General features: G+C 41.6%; 1 protein-coding gene across 1 annotated transcript in view; it reads right to left on the bottom strand.

Moving 5' to 3' along the window:
* The window catches only part of pak5 (p21 protein (Cdc42/Rac)-activated kinase 5), a 42,366-nt gene that overhangs the window by 1,888 nt on the left and 22,779 nt on the right, over positions 1 to 17,699 (bottom strand). The window contains 7 exon segments of the mRNA XM_030721889.1: positions 1,002 to 1,136; positions 1,265 to 1,390; positions 1,887 to 2,013; positions 12,422 to 12,555; positions 13,706 to 13,860; positions 14,153 to 14,294; positions 14,708 to 14,911. Of these exon segments, the coding sequence (XP_030577749.1) occupies positions 1,002 to 1,136; positions 1,265 to 1,390; positions 1,887 to 2,013; positions 12,422 to 12,555; positions 13,706 to 13,860; positions 14,153 to 14,294; positions 14,708 to 14,911 (1,023 nt within the window).

Here is a 17,699-nt window from a genome sequence, read left to right as displayed (position 1 = left end):
CATTGCAGTTTTCACAGTTTTGATGCCACTTGGTGAGGAGCTTGCAAGTATTTTCAGACAAGTCGGCATCTGCCATGCAAACTACTGGTGACCAAAGCAACCTGTTAGCAACCAAAGCAATTGCAAGGAGGTTTTTGGTGCAGTACTAGTTTCACACTAGCAACTGCCAACCGGTCAAGGAATACACACTTTTCCCTAGTGACCAGTGGATAAAGGGGGGTCACTAACTGGTCCCTAGGTCTGTGTGAATGGGACTTTAGCAATTTCACAGCAACCTCCAGCAACCACTCACAACTGGTCACAGAACACACATTTTTAGGCTGACATTTAGAGTTTAAATGAAATGTCTTAACGATAGTTTATGACTAAAACTAAATAAATTTCAATTTCCTCAGCTAAGAAAGTCAAATCTCATATTTCTGGTGTATTCATTATTACAAAATCGTACATATACACAACCCAGTCTTAAATTATATGAGTAATGAAGCTCACAATAAATATAATCTGGGTTAGAAAAAACATTAACATGAAGTGAAATTTGGTTTGTTGCTTACAGCCGTTTGTACAAGTCTTTCCTTTGAGTTTATTTAATACCTGCAGCTTCATATGGATACTTACAGGATCCCAGTGTCTCAAAAATAAAAGACTTGTAGTACCTTTATCAGTTATTCATAAATATTATTACCAAGAAAAAGACAGGATTAACACAATTTGCACCTCAGGTGTGACAGGTGAGCTGTCACACAGCTCGTGTTTTTTTGTTATGGCAATGATCCTCATATTGTCCTGAACTCCATGACAGGTCTAAGAACCTTTTCTTGTACGGTTAGCTGTTAACAGTCTGATCCATTTATGTAAGTAAAAAATAATCATCTTATAAAGTTTATTATTTTTCCAAAGATTGTTATTGATAGATCTATTATTAAGTTGTGCATCTTTGAATTCGGAGTTTCTTTTCTCCACGCGTACTTATTGAGAACTTAGCTTTAGGTCTTTCTCACCTTATGGGACTCCTTTAGCCGTGGGGGCAGGTTGTCTCGTATCCTTCTCATGGCCTGCAGGGGGGGCTCATTGAAGTAAGGGGGCTCTCCGTCCACCATCTCAATCACCATAATGCCTAAAGACCAGATGTCCACCTGGATACACACAAAAACATTCAGTCTACTGGAAGCCAGGACTGTAAACATACATACATACCATATACAGGAAATACTCCTGTGCGCCATAGTAAAACATTGTTAATTTGTTGCACATGTATCCTCACCTCAGTCCCATAAGGTAATCTTGAAATGACCTCCGGTGCCATCCAGTAGGGCGTGCCCACGAGGGACTTCCTCTTGGGTACCTCTTTGGAAACTTGGGCACAAAAGCCAAAGTCTGATAGCTTGATCTGCAAACACACACATACAGTACATGCAGGTTCCACTTTCTATTATGCAGGTGGGTGGGCATACAGAAAAAAATATATTAGTTCAGAAGTGCACTGACCTCTTGTGATCAAGAGCTTTCACAGGCAACACTAATCTCATATATTAGCAGTTAATTAAGCTTCAATTAATCATGTCTTATCAACTCGTTTGGAGGCATTAGGCAGGATTTAATTACTAGGGCATGAGTGGTAATTGATGATGATGAGTTTCTGGCACTGGCTGTTGGCAAGTGGCAGGACAGGCACCCATGGAGGTCAATGAGTGTTGAATGAGAGAGTGTGCGTGTGTATATAGAAACGACCAGTTAAAAAAAAAGAGAAAAACAAAAAAAAAAAAACAGAGTAGCAGCTTTGGATATTATTGCCTGAGGTACCGTAAATTTACTGTTTAAGCAGGGCCTAGTTTGAAAACATCCCAAGAGGAGTGTGGATTAATAGAATATGTACGAGCACGTACTCTGCCATCGCTGGTTAGGAGAATGGAGTCGCTCTTAATGTCGCGGTGGATGACGCCCTGTGTGTGCAGGTAGGACAGAGCCTTCAACACCGACAGACATACTGTAGCAATCTGCTCCTCATTCATCCTGTAAGGAGACACACGCATACACACACGTAAGTTGTACATTTAATATCTCAATTTAAACACTGTGAACTAAAATCAAATTATATTTATTTTCATAGCTAATTGCTTACTTCCACAATTTGTAGCTGATCTTTTTAATAAATGTGCTTTTGCTCGTTGAGCTACAAAAGTGGCTTTAGACTTTGGCATCATTCTAAAGGGGTAACGGTCCAGCACGAAGGATATGGAGTAGAAATCCAGTTTGAAAATATCCCCCCGTAGCCTGCAGCCTCTCTAGCTAAGAACAGGCAGGAGGGTCCCATATGGAGAGAGGGGGCGATGCTGTGCGTCTGACTGAGCTCACATAGAAACGCACAGCTCCACTGAACATTAACGTCTCTAGACCCAGCTGGCCGGGCCATGTTGTGTGTTTATGAGTGTGTGGTCTAATCTGCAATCGTACAGTACACGTGCAGAAAGAGACACATTCATTTTAAACCACAAACTAAGGATATATATAATATAGCACATGTATTCATGCATATACACAGTATATGCATTACTGTATGAGGTTACAAGCTTGCAACTCTTCTGCACACTTTACCATCCAGTGTAAAATATCCCGCTGCAGGAGTACTCACTTACAAACTTGCATTATGAGAAACAACCCCTGGGCTACACATCCTCTCATTCTATTAAACATATATAATCACACACTGCAGATTGCAGCAGATTTTACTGTCACACATGTATGCTTTCACAATCACAAGAGATAAATTAGCTTTTTTGCTAATGGAAAAACAACTGGCTAACTCAGAATGAATGGGATGGAGATGTGTACGCAAAAACGAATCACCTCTTACCGCATCCCCTTACACACACAAAAATGAGCATGCACACATACACACGCACACACACACACACACACACACACACACACACACACACACACACACACACACACACACACACACACACATACACGGACACAGGATCACTGAAATAGAAAATTGTTTCACAAAGTGAAAAACAACTTTAATGAGCCTGTAAAGGTTGTCAAAAGGAGGAGAATTACACATGCACCTACACACACACACACACACACACACAAAGACAGGGGTCTTTACACACACACACACACACACACACACACACACACACACACACACACACACACACACACACACACACACACACACACACACACACAAAGAGGTGCATACACAAACACATATGCTTTTGCATTTATGCTGGGTAAAAATCCCTGCGAAGTGCAGATCATTACCCAACTTTAAAAGTATAATTGAAATCTGAACGTGACTGAAATAGTTCTGCAGACCTCCATTCCCCCCCACTGCTGACTTGCCTGTGTGAGCCAGAACTGAGTGCGTGTGTGTGCGTGTGTGTGTGTGTGTTTGCTGCCAGTAAGCTGATGAGGCTTGCACAACGCGAGGCAGGCAGCAGTTATTTCCACAACAAAAAGCTTAACAGAAATAGCAGCAGGCTTTCACCTGGACAAATATGGCAGAAATTACTGATGAAGAAAATATACTGCTCAAGCTCTCCTACGCTATTTTCTCACTGATTTTATAACCCCTGCTTACTAATCGACTAAAACTGTATAAGGACACCTAGTAAGTTACATTCCAATCCTTTTTTTTAACAATATTAATGTTGAGGGGGAAGAAAAGGTCCAGACAAGCACTTCTACTTAAAATTCAACAAACTGGGTGACTGTATGTGAGACATTATCAAAAAAGAGAAATAAAGCACACTTATATGCCTTATTTCAAGTGTCAAAATCCTGTTTAATGAGCTTTCCATTAGTACTTTTAAAAGCCCACAGTGAAACGTTCTCTTTCATACACACACGCACACACACACACACACGCACAGAGCCCCCCCCCCCCCCACACACACACACACACACACACACACACTCTAACACTCTAGAGAGAGAGAGAGAGAGAGAGACACACACACAACTGTGTCTTTCACTTGACCCTAGTTGTGTTGTACTGCATACCTTCCTGTCAGCTTCACTGTGTGTGTAGAAACCTGTTGCATATAGTGTCCAGGGCTTTGATTTTGAATTTATGATTTGGACATTTATCAGCCAAAATGTAAATGAGCCCACCCACCACTTGAACCACACTCTGGGTGTTGTCCTGACATTTGGCATAGAAACTGAAGAAAGAAAGCCCCCTCCTGTCTGATCAATTGTTAATAACATTTACATTTACTTTAATGGATTTCACAGCAGTGGGGAATACGTTTTATTACAGTAGAAGTCTTTCTCAAAGTGCTGTAACTAAGTTTAAGGATATAATTCCTTCATTATTATGCTCTTCAGTGCCATGTGCCAACACAGTGCAGAGCAGCTACCTAAACTCTGCTCCCAGTGAGGTAGATTATCTCGTCAAGTTTTACATCCTCACTGCATAAGACTTTGGCTACTGTGGCTCCTCTGAAAAGGAAAGCCTCAATTCAGAAGTGCCTGACTCCGTGGTATAATTCAATGCTCAGCTTAAAGCAGATAACCCATAAACTGAGGAGGAAGATTTAGAAGATGCTCCTTTAGCCTGGAAAAAGAGTTTGTTGCTCTATAAAAACAAAGCCGTCTGTAAAGCTAGTGCATCTTAGTATTCATCACTGATTGAAGAAAATAAGAACAACCCCAGGTTTGTTTTCAGCACTGTAGCCAGGCTGACAAAGAGTCAGAGCTCTGTTGAGCCAAATATTCCTTTAACTTAAAATAACAGCACGGGCAGCATGGTGGTGTGGTGGTTAGCCCTACTGCATCACAGCTAGAATGGCATCTAGAAGGTCTGGGTTTGATTCCACCTTGGCCCGGGCCTCTCTGTGTGGAGTTTGCATGTTCTCCTTGTATCTGCGTGGGTTTCCTACATGTACTCCGGTTTCCTCCCACAGTCCAAATACAGTTACTAGGGTTAGGTTAATTGGTCACTCTAAATTGCCCATAGGTGTGAATGTGAGTGTGAATGGTTGTCTGTCTGTGTTAGCCCTGCGACAGGCTGGCGACCTGTACAGGGTGTACCCTGCCACTCCCCCTATGTCAGCTGGGATAGGCTCCTTTTTTTTTAAGGGGGGGGGGGGTCCCTTGAGAAGTGTTCTACACATTTTGCCATCATCTACAACAAGACACTTGTTTCTATCTGTATTGCTATCATACTCAAAGAAATCCCATATGGGACTCTGCTGCTGTCTCCCAACTTTTACTGCTGGCATTATTTTGGTGACCAGCACAGTGAGCAGACATACACACACACAAACACAAGTACACACCCAGTGAGGTGCCGGATGGCACTCCCAGCTAAAACTGCTACGGCAGAAAAAAGTGATTTCATATCTATCCACAAGGCTTTTAAATAAAATGTTAGTTTTTCCTCTTCTTTTTTGGGCAAACGCCAAAACTGAGGCACTTTTTAAACCCCCATTTCTCACTCAATTTTTGCGGTATAGACATAAAAAAATATACATCCTGCTTTAATAACATCTCCTTGTGCTCATAGTGTAAAACATTTTTCACCAGCTTTTGTGTGGTAACCTGTTGTCTATGCGTATGTAATTCAGCAGGATTTCCTTCTGTGCGTCACTCTTATTGAAGCAAAAGATGCAGCTTGAAGCAGCTTATTTCTGATTGGCGAGTTCACATTCAGACACATGATCAGTAGGTGACCTGCTCTACCTCCTGAGCTACAGCCACCCCACTCATCCTTGTCTTCAGTGGAGGACTAATAATGTGTTTATTGAGCCTTAAAAATTTTAATTAGTTACCACATCAATGTTTCCCTATTCACTGCTAACCACGATGGATGGATGGATGGATGGATGAATGGATGGATGGATGGATGGATGGATGGATGGATGGATGGATGGATGGATGGATGGGCACTTGTTTAATTTCAGCTAATGCTGTTTGAATGTATTTAGAGTTGTATTTTCTTTATTCTGCTCTTTGTATCACCATATGAAGAGCAGAGTACAAACAGCAGAGAAGAGACTACATAAAGATAACATTGCTTGTACTGACTGCAACTTATTAAGTAACTGTAATTGCTTTAAAATCTTCTCAACAAATCGATGTAAAACCAAAGACGGACAAATGTCAGAGTTCGATCCCTGTCCACTTGAATTCTCTGTTTTTCCAGTGCAGATTTTTACTGCACCTTTTTCACTCTCCCTCAGGTGGACACTCTGACCACAGAGTTGAATTCAGAGCACAGCACAGCCCAAAAAAGTCAAAATGCTCGCCGGCTCAGCGAGCTGGAGGGTTCTGTGAAGAACAGGTTCAAGGCCTCCATCACTGCCCTGTAAGCCAAGATAGCACAGCTGAAAGAACAGCTGGCGCAGGAGGCAAGGTGAGAATTTACTGCATCCTCTTCTTGCTTAAAATAATGAACATTCTGGTTAATCCTGTTTAAGAACAGTTACAAAATGTTAAACTATCTTCTCCACTGAAGGGAGCGAGCGGCAGCCAACAAGACTGTGAGAAGGACCGAGAAGGAGCTAAAAGAAGCCTGTGTGCACACCATCATTTACTGAAATAAATAAAAACTATAATTAAAAGGAAAAAAACGATAACTAAAACTGTATTGTGAGTTTACAAAACTAACTAAAACTAACTGAAATTAAAGATAAAATGACCTTCCTCTTCTTGTTTGTCATTTTTTTAAAAGCCTTGTGGACTGATACGAAATCATTTTTTCCACTCTACAAGTTTAAGGTGGGAGCACCATCGGGCAACTCTGTGGATGCGTGTGCTCACCGCACTGGTCCGCAAAGTAATGGCAGCGGTCTGCCAAGAAAGCAGTAGAGTCTAATAATAAGAGGACTAATAATCAAAGCATCAATATAAGGACTCATAAATATAAGCAAGGAGACTGGAGGGAGTCTGCTGAAACTATTGGAATGGACATGAGGGAATGAAAAAAGTTTAAAAACAGGGACAAATATGTTTGCAGCCAAAAAACTGAGCAAAGAGCGAGGACCAAAAAAGAAAAAGTCCCAGCCAGCACCGCATATAAAACACCAGCACACGACCACGAGGTAATTAATACACATAATCCATCTACACAAGCACAAATGCGGACATGAGGTCGGCCACTTCTGTAGGTTGTGTACAGAGGCCGCAAAGACCCTGCAAGTCAAATTAGCGAGCATCTAACCAAGCTAGCTCTCTGAGCAGCTCCAAAACAGAAGCAGCTTTAACATCAACATCAGGATGCAGCTGGATTTCAGCTTTGACTCTTTCAAAGAGATTTTTTTTTGGCAAACCCCACATATAGGTGTTGTTAATCTACTGCATTGATGCTGAAGTTTATTGGGAGTTTATTGTAGAATTTATTGAGTTCTGGAGTTCATATTTTTCTTTGTTTCCCCCTGTTGATGTTCATGTGTGTCCCTAATATTACAGACATTTAGCACGTACAGTAGTGCTGCTGTCTTGTGAACAGTTGGTTGTTGAATATATTTCTTTAAATGGTATCTTTTGTTGAGTTTTCATTACACAATAGTCACTTTTGCACCTTGAATCTTACACCTGATTAAGTATGAAAATACTAAAACTAATACTGAAACTAACGAAACTAAGAAAAAACGAGCAAAACTATTGTAAAATCCAAAACTATTATAACCCTGGGTGGAGGATGAGCGCCACCACGCCAACAAGTTTAAAGAGCAAGTACGTCTGTGACTGCTGTTGCAGAATCCCCTTGCAGGAAATAAGCTGCATTTATCAGTCACTGTGCATGTTTTCATCTTCAGCTTAACAACAGCTGTATACACCATGTATATGACCATGTCATAGCCCGTTAACTGGCCACGTCCTGTCCGCGGGACATATGTAGTGCATTTTACATGGCAGGCCAGACCCTCCCACTTTAACTCACACCTCATCTGGCTAGTTATGCTAAGAAATGTTGGCTGACAAGGCCCGGCTCACAGTCTCTGCTCAAATTCATGCCAAAGGTTCTCTATCAGGTTTTATTGTTTATATATTACTTTGTTCACTGGTGTGCAGTCATGTTGGAACAGGAAGGGGCCATCCCCAAATTGTTCCCACAAAATTGAGAGCATGAAATTATCCAAAATGTCTTGGTATGCTGGAGCATTACAAGTTCCTTTCACTGAATGAACTAAGTGATTCATCATTCCAGAGAACACGTCTCCACTGCTCTAGAGTCCGGTGTGCTTTACACCAGTGCATCCAACACTTTGCATTGTGCTCGGTGATCTAAGGCTTGGATGCAGCTGCTCGGCCGTTCCATGAAGCTCTCTGTGTGCTGTTCTTGAGATAATCTAAAGGCCACATGAAGTTTGGAGGTCTGTAGTGATTGATTGCAGAAATTTGGTGACCTCTGTACACTATGCCCCTCAGTATCCACTGACCCCACTCTGTCATTTCATGTGGCCAACCACTGTGAGACACTGTCATTCCCAATTGCTGTGGAATATTTAGTAGTGAGAAAATTTAATGACTGGACTTGTTGCACGGTCCCACGCTGGAATCCACTGAGCTCCTGAGAGCGACCCATTCTTTCTCAAGTGTTTGTCTGGCTTGTCTTTTGATTTTATGGGTGTTTGTGATGCAGGGGGTCATGTCTTTCTTCTTACTTCCCTTTTTCAACTTTGGCATCACCACTGGCGGTCTGGGCACAGGGACAGGCTTCTGAGGAGTCGCTGCAGGCTGGGAGCTGTTACTCACAGCCAGCTGGATGTACTCCATAGGTACCCCAAAATCAAAGTGATAGACTGACTTGTCTTTTGATTTTATGGGTGTTTGTGGTGCAGGGGTCATGTCTTGCTTCTGACCCTTGTTTTCCAACCCCTCTTGCTGCAGTGGAGGGAAGTGTGAATCTAGATATCTGAAGGATTTTACCTCACTCACTTTCTGGACCTCCTTTTGGCCTTTCATTATCAGGTCTTTCTTTTCAGATTGATCCTTGTCGAGAGTAACAGGTCCTTTTTCTGGTTCTTCCACTTATCTCCACAAAGAAAGATTTATGTTCTTGCACCAGTTTAGCTTCACCGTCGCTGTCTGCTGACTGACTTGCTGAATGCTAAATGCAGATACACAGTTTCTGTTGTCTATTTATAGGCTCTGCTCAGTCCTTTGATGTGACAGAATGTGATTTCACAGACTCCTTGAATCTGACAGAATCTTATGACAACAAGGAATCATGAGCAAACTGATGATTCCATGTTGCCAAGGCAACGAGACCAGGAAGAAGCCCAGAGATTAGAGCAGCTGGCTAATAATCCAAAGGTTGCTAGTTTAAATCCCTCTTAAGATACTACCATCTCTTCTCTCTGAGAAAACATTTTTGTTTATGTTCCCTGACAAAACTGAGCATAATATCAATAAAAAGAAAAATTGTTACAACATTAATTTGTTCCAATCCAAAGTCAACAGTTTGGTTTCTCTAGCAGTCACTGCAGGGTTTGTTGGTACAGTAGATGATGACTGCTGGCATCACCTGTAGGTTACTGCATTAAATCAACACAATCAACACAGAATCATAACTTAATCTGTCACCACTCTTTCACGTTTCAGCTTTCAATATAACTGACACACAGATGCAGCATATCTACTCAAAGAAATGAAGGTAACCTTATACAAGCAACATTAAGTAACAGATTCAAACAGAAAACAAAAAGGAATTATTAAACCCCAAACAGAAACAACATGAAAAATAGAAACTATAAATTTGTATATAGTACTTATAGAAAACTTTTTATTCTTTATATCAATGATATATATTTGATTATGATCTGCTTTACTAAGTCTATTGATTAGAATTAGGTGCAGTCAATAAATTCTAAATATCGCTAAAAATCGCCATCACCACAGTTTGCTAGTGGACGCCACCATTAGCGCTACAATCATTTGATAACGAAGGGAAACCCTGTTTGGTACCGAAGCAGCAGCACGTTTTCCTGTAACCACCATTAAACCTTTTCTGGGAAACAGCTGGAGGTCCTTCATCAACCATCTGATCAGTAACATGAAGAAAAGAGAACTTTGTAGCTCCTCCATCCACCACTGTTTGTTTCACAAAGAGAAAAATCTGTAGTAATCGATGTGCTATAGAACTGTTTATAATACAAAAGTATTTCTTATCCAATTAATTGATGGAATAATCGATAGAATACTCCAGTGACCTTTTTAATTCATAATATCAATTCAGTTGAAAATCAAAGCAAACATTGTTGAGGCAGTAGCTGTGTCAAAATGAGTTTCCATCATTAACACTATATTAATGAATGATTGTTAGATTAGCTAAAGAAACATATTGTGATCGCATTGTTAAAAGCAAAAAAAAAAAGAAAAGAAAGAAAACAATACAAATTTGAGGTGATTTTAGGTTAAAATAAAATTGTTTTTTTGATTGAGTGGGCACCACACACACAACCCCCCCCCCCCCCCCCCCCCCCCCCACACACACACACACACACACACACACACACACACACAGGGAACATCTGTGTGGGAGACTGTTCAAAATACTTCACAGCAGCAGCGGTGCTCAGCCTCGCCAAAGCGTGTTATTAGCATCCAACACCGCGCAGCGCTAATGCTGACACTCCATGCAAATGACTGTAATTAAACACCAAGCACAAAGTAAGCTTAAAACAATGAGGCAGCAGCTTAGAAACACGACTCAGTAACACTGAAACAAGTTGGAAAAGTTGGAGAACGATAATCCTGAAACTATCGGAGCGTCACGTCATTTCAGCCAGTCTTCCTGGTTGCCATGCAAAATGATTCACCTCCGTGTGTGTGTGTGTGTGTTTTGAGTACAACAAACCAAATAAAAAGATGGAATTTTAATAGCACACCATTGCGTGCTAGTTACCATTAAAATCGAGTTGATGTCAGCAACACCACCTGATCACTTCCTTCAAAAGGTACCAACACCACACTCTCCCCAATTACCCAGGTTTGAGTTATACATGTCAAGCAGGGGGAAACCATACACCTGGCTCTGCCAGAAGGGAGCAAAATCTGCCTACCAGCTCCTTTAAAGCTTGAGTAGCTACATGTCAGAGAGAATGGAAACTGATTGTTGCTCCAGTGTAGTTTTTTTTTTGTTTGTTTTTTTTAACTACCCTGGGTTTTTACACATCTGCGGAACTACATTTTCCTAATATGTGAATTGGAAATTGAAACTTATACACCTGCATCCACTGATCTCTTAAGTAGCCACAGCCCGCAGGCCGTTTGTAGTTCCTATTATATTGCAGGCTAGACCCTCCCATTTGATTGACACCTCATTCGGCCAGTCATGTAACTGGCCGCACCAAATCACCTGACAAAGCTAGTGACGTCCTCTGAGTACTATTGGCTCTGGGAAACCCATTTCTTAACATGATTGGCCGAATGAGGTGTCAATCAAAATGGAGGGTCTAGCCTTCCACATAAAATGCACTTCATAGTTCTGCGGAGGAGACGTGGTCAGTTAATAGGCTACGAAGTGGGTTGTTCAGAGCCAATAATAACCACAGGGTGTTATGTAGTTTTTTTCAGGTGATTTTGGTGCTGCCAGTTAAGGTTAACGGCATCATAAAGAACGTGATGGAAGAAGCACGTGGCTGCTTTTCTTGATAGATCTTAAGAACTGCCTCAACTGTTCATGGCATAGATTCAACAAGGTGCTGGAAACATTCCTCAGAGATTTTGGACAATATTGACATGATAACGTCACACAGTTGCTGCAGATCTGCCAGCTGCACATCCATAATGCAACTCTCCAGTTCTCCCAAAGGTGCTCCATTGGGGTGAGATCTGGTGTCAATGCTCAAGAAACCAGTTTAAGGTTATTCGAGTTTGTGACATGGCATGTTATCTTGCTGGAAGAAGGATCTCTGGCATCAGGAAGGATGTTTTCTCTCTCTTTTTTGGACCATTCTCTATAAAACCTGGAGATACTTGTGTGGGAGAATTACAGTAGATCAGCGGTTCCTAAATACTCAGACCAGCCTGTCTGGCACTAACAATATGCCATATGTAAAGTCACTTAAATAATCTTTCTTCCTCATTCTGATGCTTAGTTTGAACTTCAGCAGGTCATCTTTGCCAGCCAAGTCTACTTGCTACCATGTGATATATATGTGTGATATATATTTGCATTAATAGCTGGCTGAACAGTATGTAACTCACTGAATATGCTGCGCTTTATGTTACACTGTTAATATATGTTACACTGAGCTTGTGTGGCTGCTTCATTGCCCAGGCCTCTCTTGTAAAGAAGATAACAAGTAGTTCTAACTAATTGAACAAAAATAATTTTCCCGTTTTCAAAATGCACTTTTATAATTTTCTTGTAGTTTTACAAGATCCCACATCCTCCAATATGCTCCTTATGACACAGTTTCATGGTTTACCATTTATATATCGACTGGTTTACCTGGTGTGAGTCACAATGTCAGTGAGTGCCCCGCCCTCCAGGAACTCCATGACGACCCAAAGCTCGTCTCCCACCAGGTAACTATTGTACATGTCCACAACATTTTCATGATGGTAGTCCCTCATGATTACCACCTACAACACAGACAGAGAGAGAGAGAGAGAGAGAGAGAGAGAGAGAGGTGGAAATATCATGTACACTCTTACTAATAACAATAATGACATTATGTGTTTTTAGTGCAGTAGCCAGCATACACAGCAAAACTTAGATTAGAATGAAGAAATGCGTAGTGTACTGTTAGTATGTTACTACAAAACAAAAAATCATGCTTTGATCCTCTCGCTTTAAGAGGGGTCTCGCTCTTAAACTGGTTATGAGGTACTGATAAGAAACAGCACAATTATTACTATAAATTCCTAAATTCAATGCCATATTTAAGAACGTATGTTAAATATGCTAAAAAAAACTATCTACAATTTCAGTGATTTATTGAATCTATTCATGTAATTTCATTTTTTATTAATTCAACTCCCCTTTGTCTAATGTGAACATGTTCTGGGGGCTTAACCATAAAGGATTACATTCAAATTAATAGGATTACACAAAACAAATTACTTTCCCTACTGAACACCCGCTGGTTCACATCTCACACTCATGCTTACATACACTCACGCTCTCTTGCCTGTCCCTCTCCCACTCACACACACTTACATATATACAGAAAGCTAAAATACAATAGAATCAGTGCAAAAATGCAATCCCAGCGTCACATCCTTGTTTAAATTCACATTTAAACAAGCAGTTGTCTGTGCAAGTGCAAATGAAATGCAGCTCACGTTTTATTTGTTAGGACATCATGAATATAAGCAGTAACAAATAAATGTCTTGCCTAAGGTTTTTTAGTGTAAACACGTCTTCAATTTAGTAAATAAATGCAATTACAGATGCAAAAATGTGTTAAGTGGTTTAACTGCTGTGGATGTATTTCAGGGGAAATACGGGCAAACTGAACTCTTGTTGCTTGTTTATTGATTAGCATAAAGTGGCATTTTTTTTAAGCTAATTAAAATAGTTTCATGCCTGCTGCTGTTTAGACTACCAACAATCTGTGAAAAATGTTACACCTGTGGCCATTATGGTCCTAATCTAACTCTACCTAATTAATTCACTCAAACATACAACATCAAAACTACTTGGATTATAATATAAGCTAACAACAACAATCTAATATAGTGCTTTGGACATGACAGTTGTAAGCTAATTGTTATGCCCGTCCTTTGATACCTCGTTAAAAAGCAGCTCTCTTCTCTGTTGTTTTCTGAGGTCCATCTTCTTCACCGCCACCTGCTTGCCACTGTGCTTCTCGGTGGCGATGCAAACAATACCTGTGGAGCCCTCGCCAATCTTGATAAAGCTGTCCAGGTATTCCCGAGGGTCGCCTGAAGGTAGATACAATAGAGAGACTAATTTAATGCAACAGGCATTGCAGTTAGATTGCAATGCTGCAAGTGGAGCCTAGGACAGACATGAGGTTACAATGGATCTGTGCCCTTGCACAACAAAAATCTACCCAGTCCATCCTCGAGTCCATTGAGAGATACTGTGTTCACAAGAATGAGATGAACATAATGCTGTGAGTCAGGGCGATTGACACCGTTCAGTCGTGAAAAACAAAGTTTTCACACGCCTGCACGCCATTTCAGTTCTACTTTCATTTCAAGTGTGTGTCACCTGGGTTGACCACCAGTTGAAGCGCTGCTCTGAACTGCTCATGAGAGACTCTGGAGGGCTGAGTGTCAGAGCTCGACCCCCAGGAAGGAGGTGGATAAGCCCCTGGAGGGACGTAAGGTGACGAAGGCTGTGAGTAGGCCCCCTGGATGGAAAAGTGAGAGATTGAGAGACAGAGAAATAGCACATATTATGTACATAATGATCCTAAATAATGGATTTGAAAAAGAGCTACTTTGCTTTTAGATGGAGTTTTAAGATGATTGTGGTTGAAAAGTGCTGATCTTACATAGCTTTTCAAATTCACACAGTATCCTGATTTGTATCACAAGCATTGCTGTTCTGTGAAAAGCACATTCGTGTATCTTGAAAACTCTTAGACGTCAACATTTCTGGAAAGTTTTCTGCCTGTTCAGGAATGCTTAATTCTTCTCGGATTAAATATTCAGCAATGAAGTTAAACATAGAACAATCCCTTTCAAATCACATTAGACCAACTAAAACTGAATCATCTCTATAATGCAGTTTTAATTTGTGAAGTTAGTGAACATACCATACCTGCGGGGTGTATGGTGGACTGGGCTGGGAGGGAGGATGATGGTAAGGCGAGGGTTTGTAATGGTGAAACATAGGGGGGTACGGCAGGTGCATTGAGGGGTAGCCAGGCGGCTTCATGTGGCTCTGAGGTAGCTTAAGAGGCCCTCGGGGGTACGTGTCACCAACCTGGGGACTGTCATCACGTGATGGACGCTCATAGTCACCCTGAAAGAGCGAGGAAAATTACACGGTTATTTTGACTAAGAAAAACACTGATTATACAGACTCCAACACTTGTGTAAACTATATGTATTGGCAGAGGTATTTTTAGGTGGAAAAAAAATGGCAGAGCCTCCACTAGTTTATGCAGGACCAGAAAATTCTGCATTTTAACCCAACTTTAATATTTTCCACACTATTTATGCAGGATAGAAGCCTAAAACCATACAGTTGTAACATGGGTTTTCTAAAGCAGTGTGAGAACTTATTTATCTTGCATTTCAAGCAAAATGAGTAGAGATTTTTTTTTAAAAAAAGGCATTTTTTGATTGGCTGTGATTTCACTAAGTTGTGCTGCGAGCCCTCTGGGAACCAGGATAATAGATTCACTCACAGGTACGTCTAGTGTTACGCAGGTGTCTGCATTTTACTGTAAAATGTAAATCCACAGTTATACACTACATCTGCAGGTACATTAGTCTTGGACAGACCTAAAAGAGAACATTTAGTGCACAGGACAGGGACCATACTTTATCCTTACACCCCCCCCCACCTCTTCACAGCTACGCCATTCATCAACCAAGAGCCCACAGTGGACTCAGATTTGGGACACACCTCCTCCTTAAGTTTCTCCTTCAAAGTAGAATGTACACATGAATACTTGTATGAGCACACACACACACAGTGAGAATGCAGTAGTGCTTACATGACTCAGCTTTCATCGCATGACTCACATTTGGCCATTTATACATACACTTGGAGCGATTTCACAACCCAGTAGCTTTATCATTACACTGTCAATTTATGAAATGTGGATCCTGTCATTATAAGGAAAGCTGTCCACAGGTCATTAACAATAGAAAATAAATAGAAATAAAAAGTTTCTTTAAAAAAAAAAAAAAAAAGAGTTTTCACTTTAATCCTGATGCAGCTGAAGTGATATTCACCTGTCATATACAGGGGTTGGACAATGAAACTGAAACACCTGGTTTTAGACCACAATAATTTATTAGTATGGTGTAGGGCCTCCTTTTGTGGCCAATACAGCGTCAATTCGTCTTGGGAATGACATATACAAGTCCTGCACAGTGGTCAGAGGGATTTTAAGCCATTCTTCTTGCAGGATAGTGGCCAGGTCATGACGTGATGCTGGTGGAGGAAAACATTTCCTGACTCGCTCCTCCAAAACACCCCAAAGTGGCTCAATAATATTTAGATCTGGTGACTGTGCAGGCCATGGGAGATGTTCAACTTCACGTTCATGTTCATCAAACCAATCTGTCACCAGTCATGCTGTGTGTATTGGTGCACTGTCATCCTGATACACGGCACCGCCTTCAGGATACAATGTTTGAACCATCGGATGCACATGGTCCTCCAGAATGGTTCGGTAGTCCTTGGCACTGACGCGCCCATCTAGCACAAGTATTGGGCCAAGGGAATGCCATGATATGGCAGCCCAAACCATCACTGATCCACCCCCATGCTTCACTCTGGGCATGCAACAGTCTGGGTGGTACGCTTCTTTGGGGCTTCTCCACACCGTAACTCTCCCGGATGTGGGGAAAACAGTAAAGGTGGACTCATCAGAGAACAATACATGCTTCACATTGTCCACAGCCCAAGATTTGCGCTCCTTGCACCATTGAAACCGACGTTTGGCATTGGCACGAGTGACCAAAGGTTTGGCTATAGCAGCCCGGCCGTGTATACTGAGCCTGTGGAGCTCCCGACGGACAGTTTTGGTGGAAACAGGAGAGTTGAGGTGCACATTTAATTCTGCCGTGATTTGGGCAGCCGTGGTTTTATGTTTTTTGGATACAATCCGGGTTAGCACCCGAACATCCCTTTCAGACAGCTTCCTCTTGCGTCCACAGTTAATCCTGTTGGATGTGGTTCGTCCTTCTTGGTGGTATGCTGGCATTACCCTGGATACCGTGGCTCTTGATACATCACAAAGATTGGCCACCAGGCTGGTCCAATTTAGCCATGAAACCTGCCACACTAAAATGACAGGTGTTTCAGTTTCATTGTCCAACCCCTGTAATCAGTCTGTCACTTTACACTAGCACAGGGATGAATTTCAAGATTATCCAGAGTGATCCAGAGTGGACTATACCAAAGAAAAGAAAACATACAGGTAGAAGATGAATGTGCTTTCACCTTGCAGAGACTAAATTAAATTACCTTTGCGACACCTCCCTAAAATGATCTCCAACCAGCCTGATTTTTTTCCCCTAAAGACGTTGAGAGTATAATAAATAAAATGCTCTTTCTCCTTTCTTTTATTTGTTACTCTCTGTGCGCCTATCACCATTTCTCTCTCTCTCACAAAGAGACACACACACACAGACGCGCACATGCACAGATAGGGCAGGAGGAGGAGCCCTGATGTGTTGGGATGGTGTATAATTACATGGTGTGAACTCTTTTAATCAATCACTCTGAGGCAGGTGTGGGGGTGCTGGGAGGCCTCCGTCTCGTGCCCCTCTATCGTTGGCCGGCACCGCTAGCTGGCTGTCAGCCAGGGGTCTCCTGATCCATGTTGGTTAAACGCGCATTAATCTGAGTTTGGCAGGGTAATCAACAACCTAACTCAACTGTGAAATTGAATTCCGCGGTGGAACATCGTTCGGCCAGTTTTATGCTAAGGCTGCAGAAGGGAAAGTGCCGCAACATCAATTTGTCACCGAGAGCTGCGGCACTGAGCTCACACTTGCCACAAAACAGTGAGAATGAGAGCGAGAGAGAGAAAGAGAAAGAGAAAAGGCAGCAGAGAGAAAGACGGTGTGTG

The sequence above is a fragment of the Archocentrus centrarchus genome, chromosome 24 (assembly GCF_007364275.1).
Source record: "Archocentrus centrarchus isolate MPI-CPG fArcCen1 chromosome 24, fArcCen1, whole genome shotgun sequence".
Taxonomy (NCBI): Eukaryota; Metazoa; Chordata; class Actinopteri; order Cichliformes; family Cichlidae; genus Archocentrus; species Archocentrus centrarchus.
Note: the sequence above shows the minus strand (reverse complement) of the source record. Positions and strands in the feature narration are given on the sequence as shown.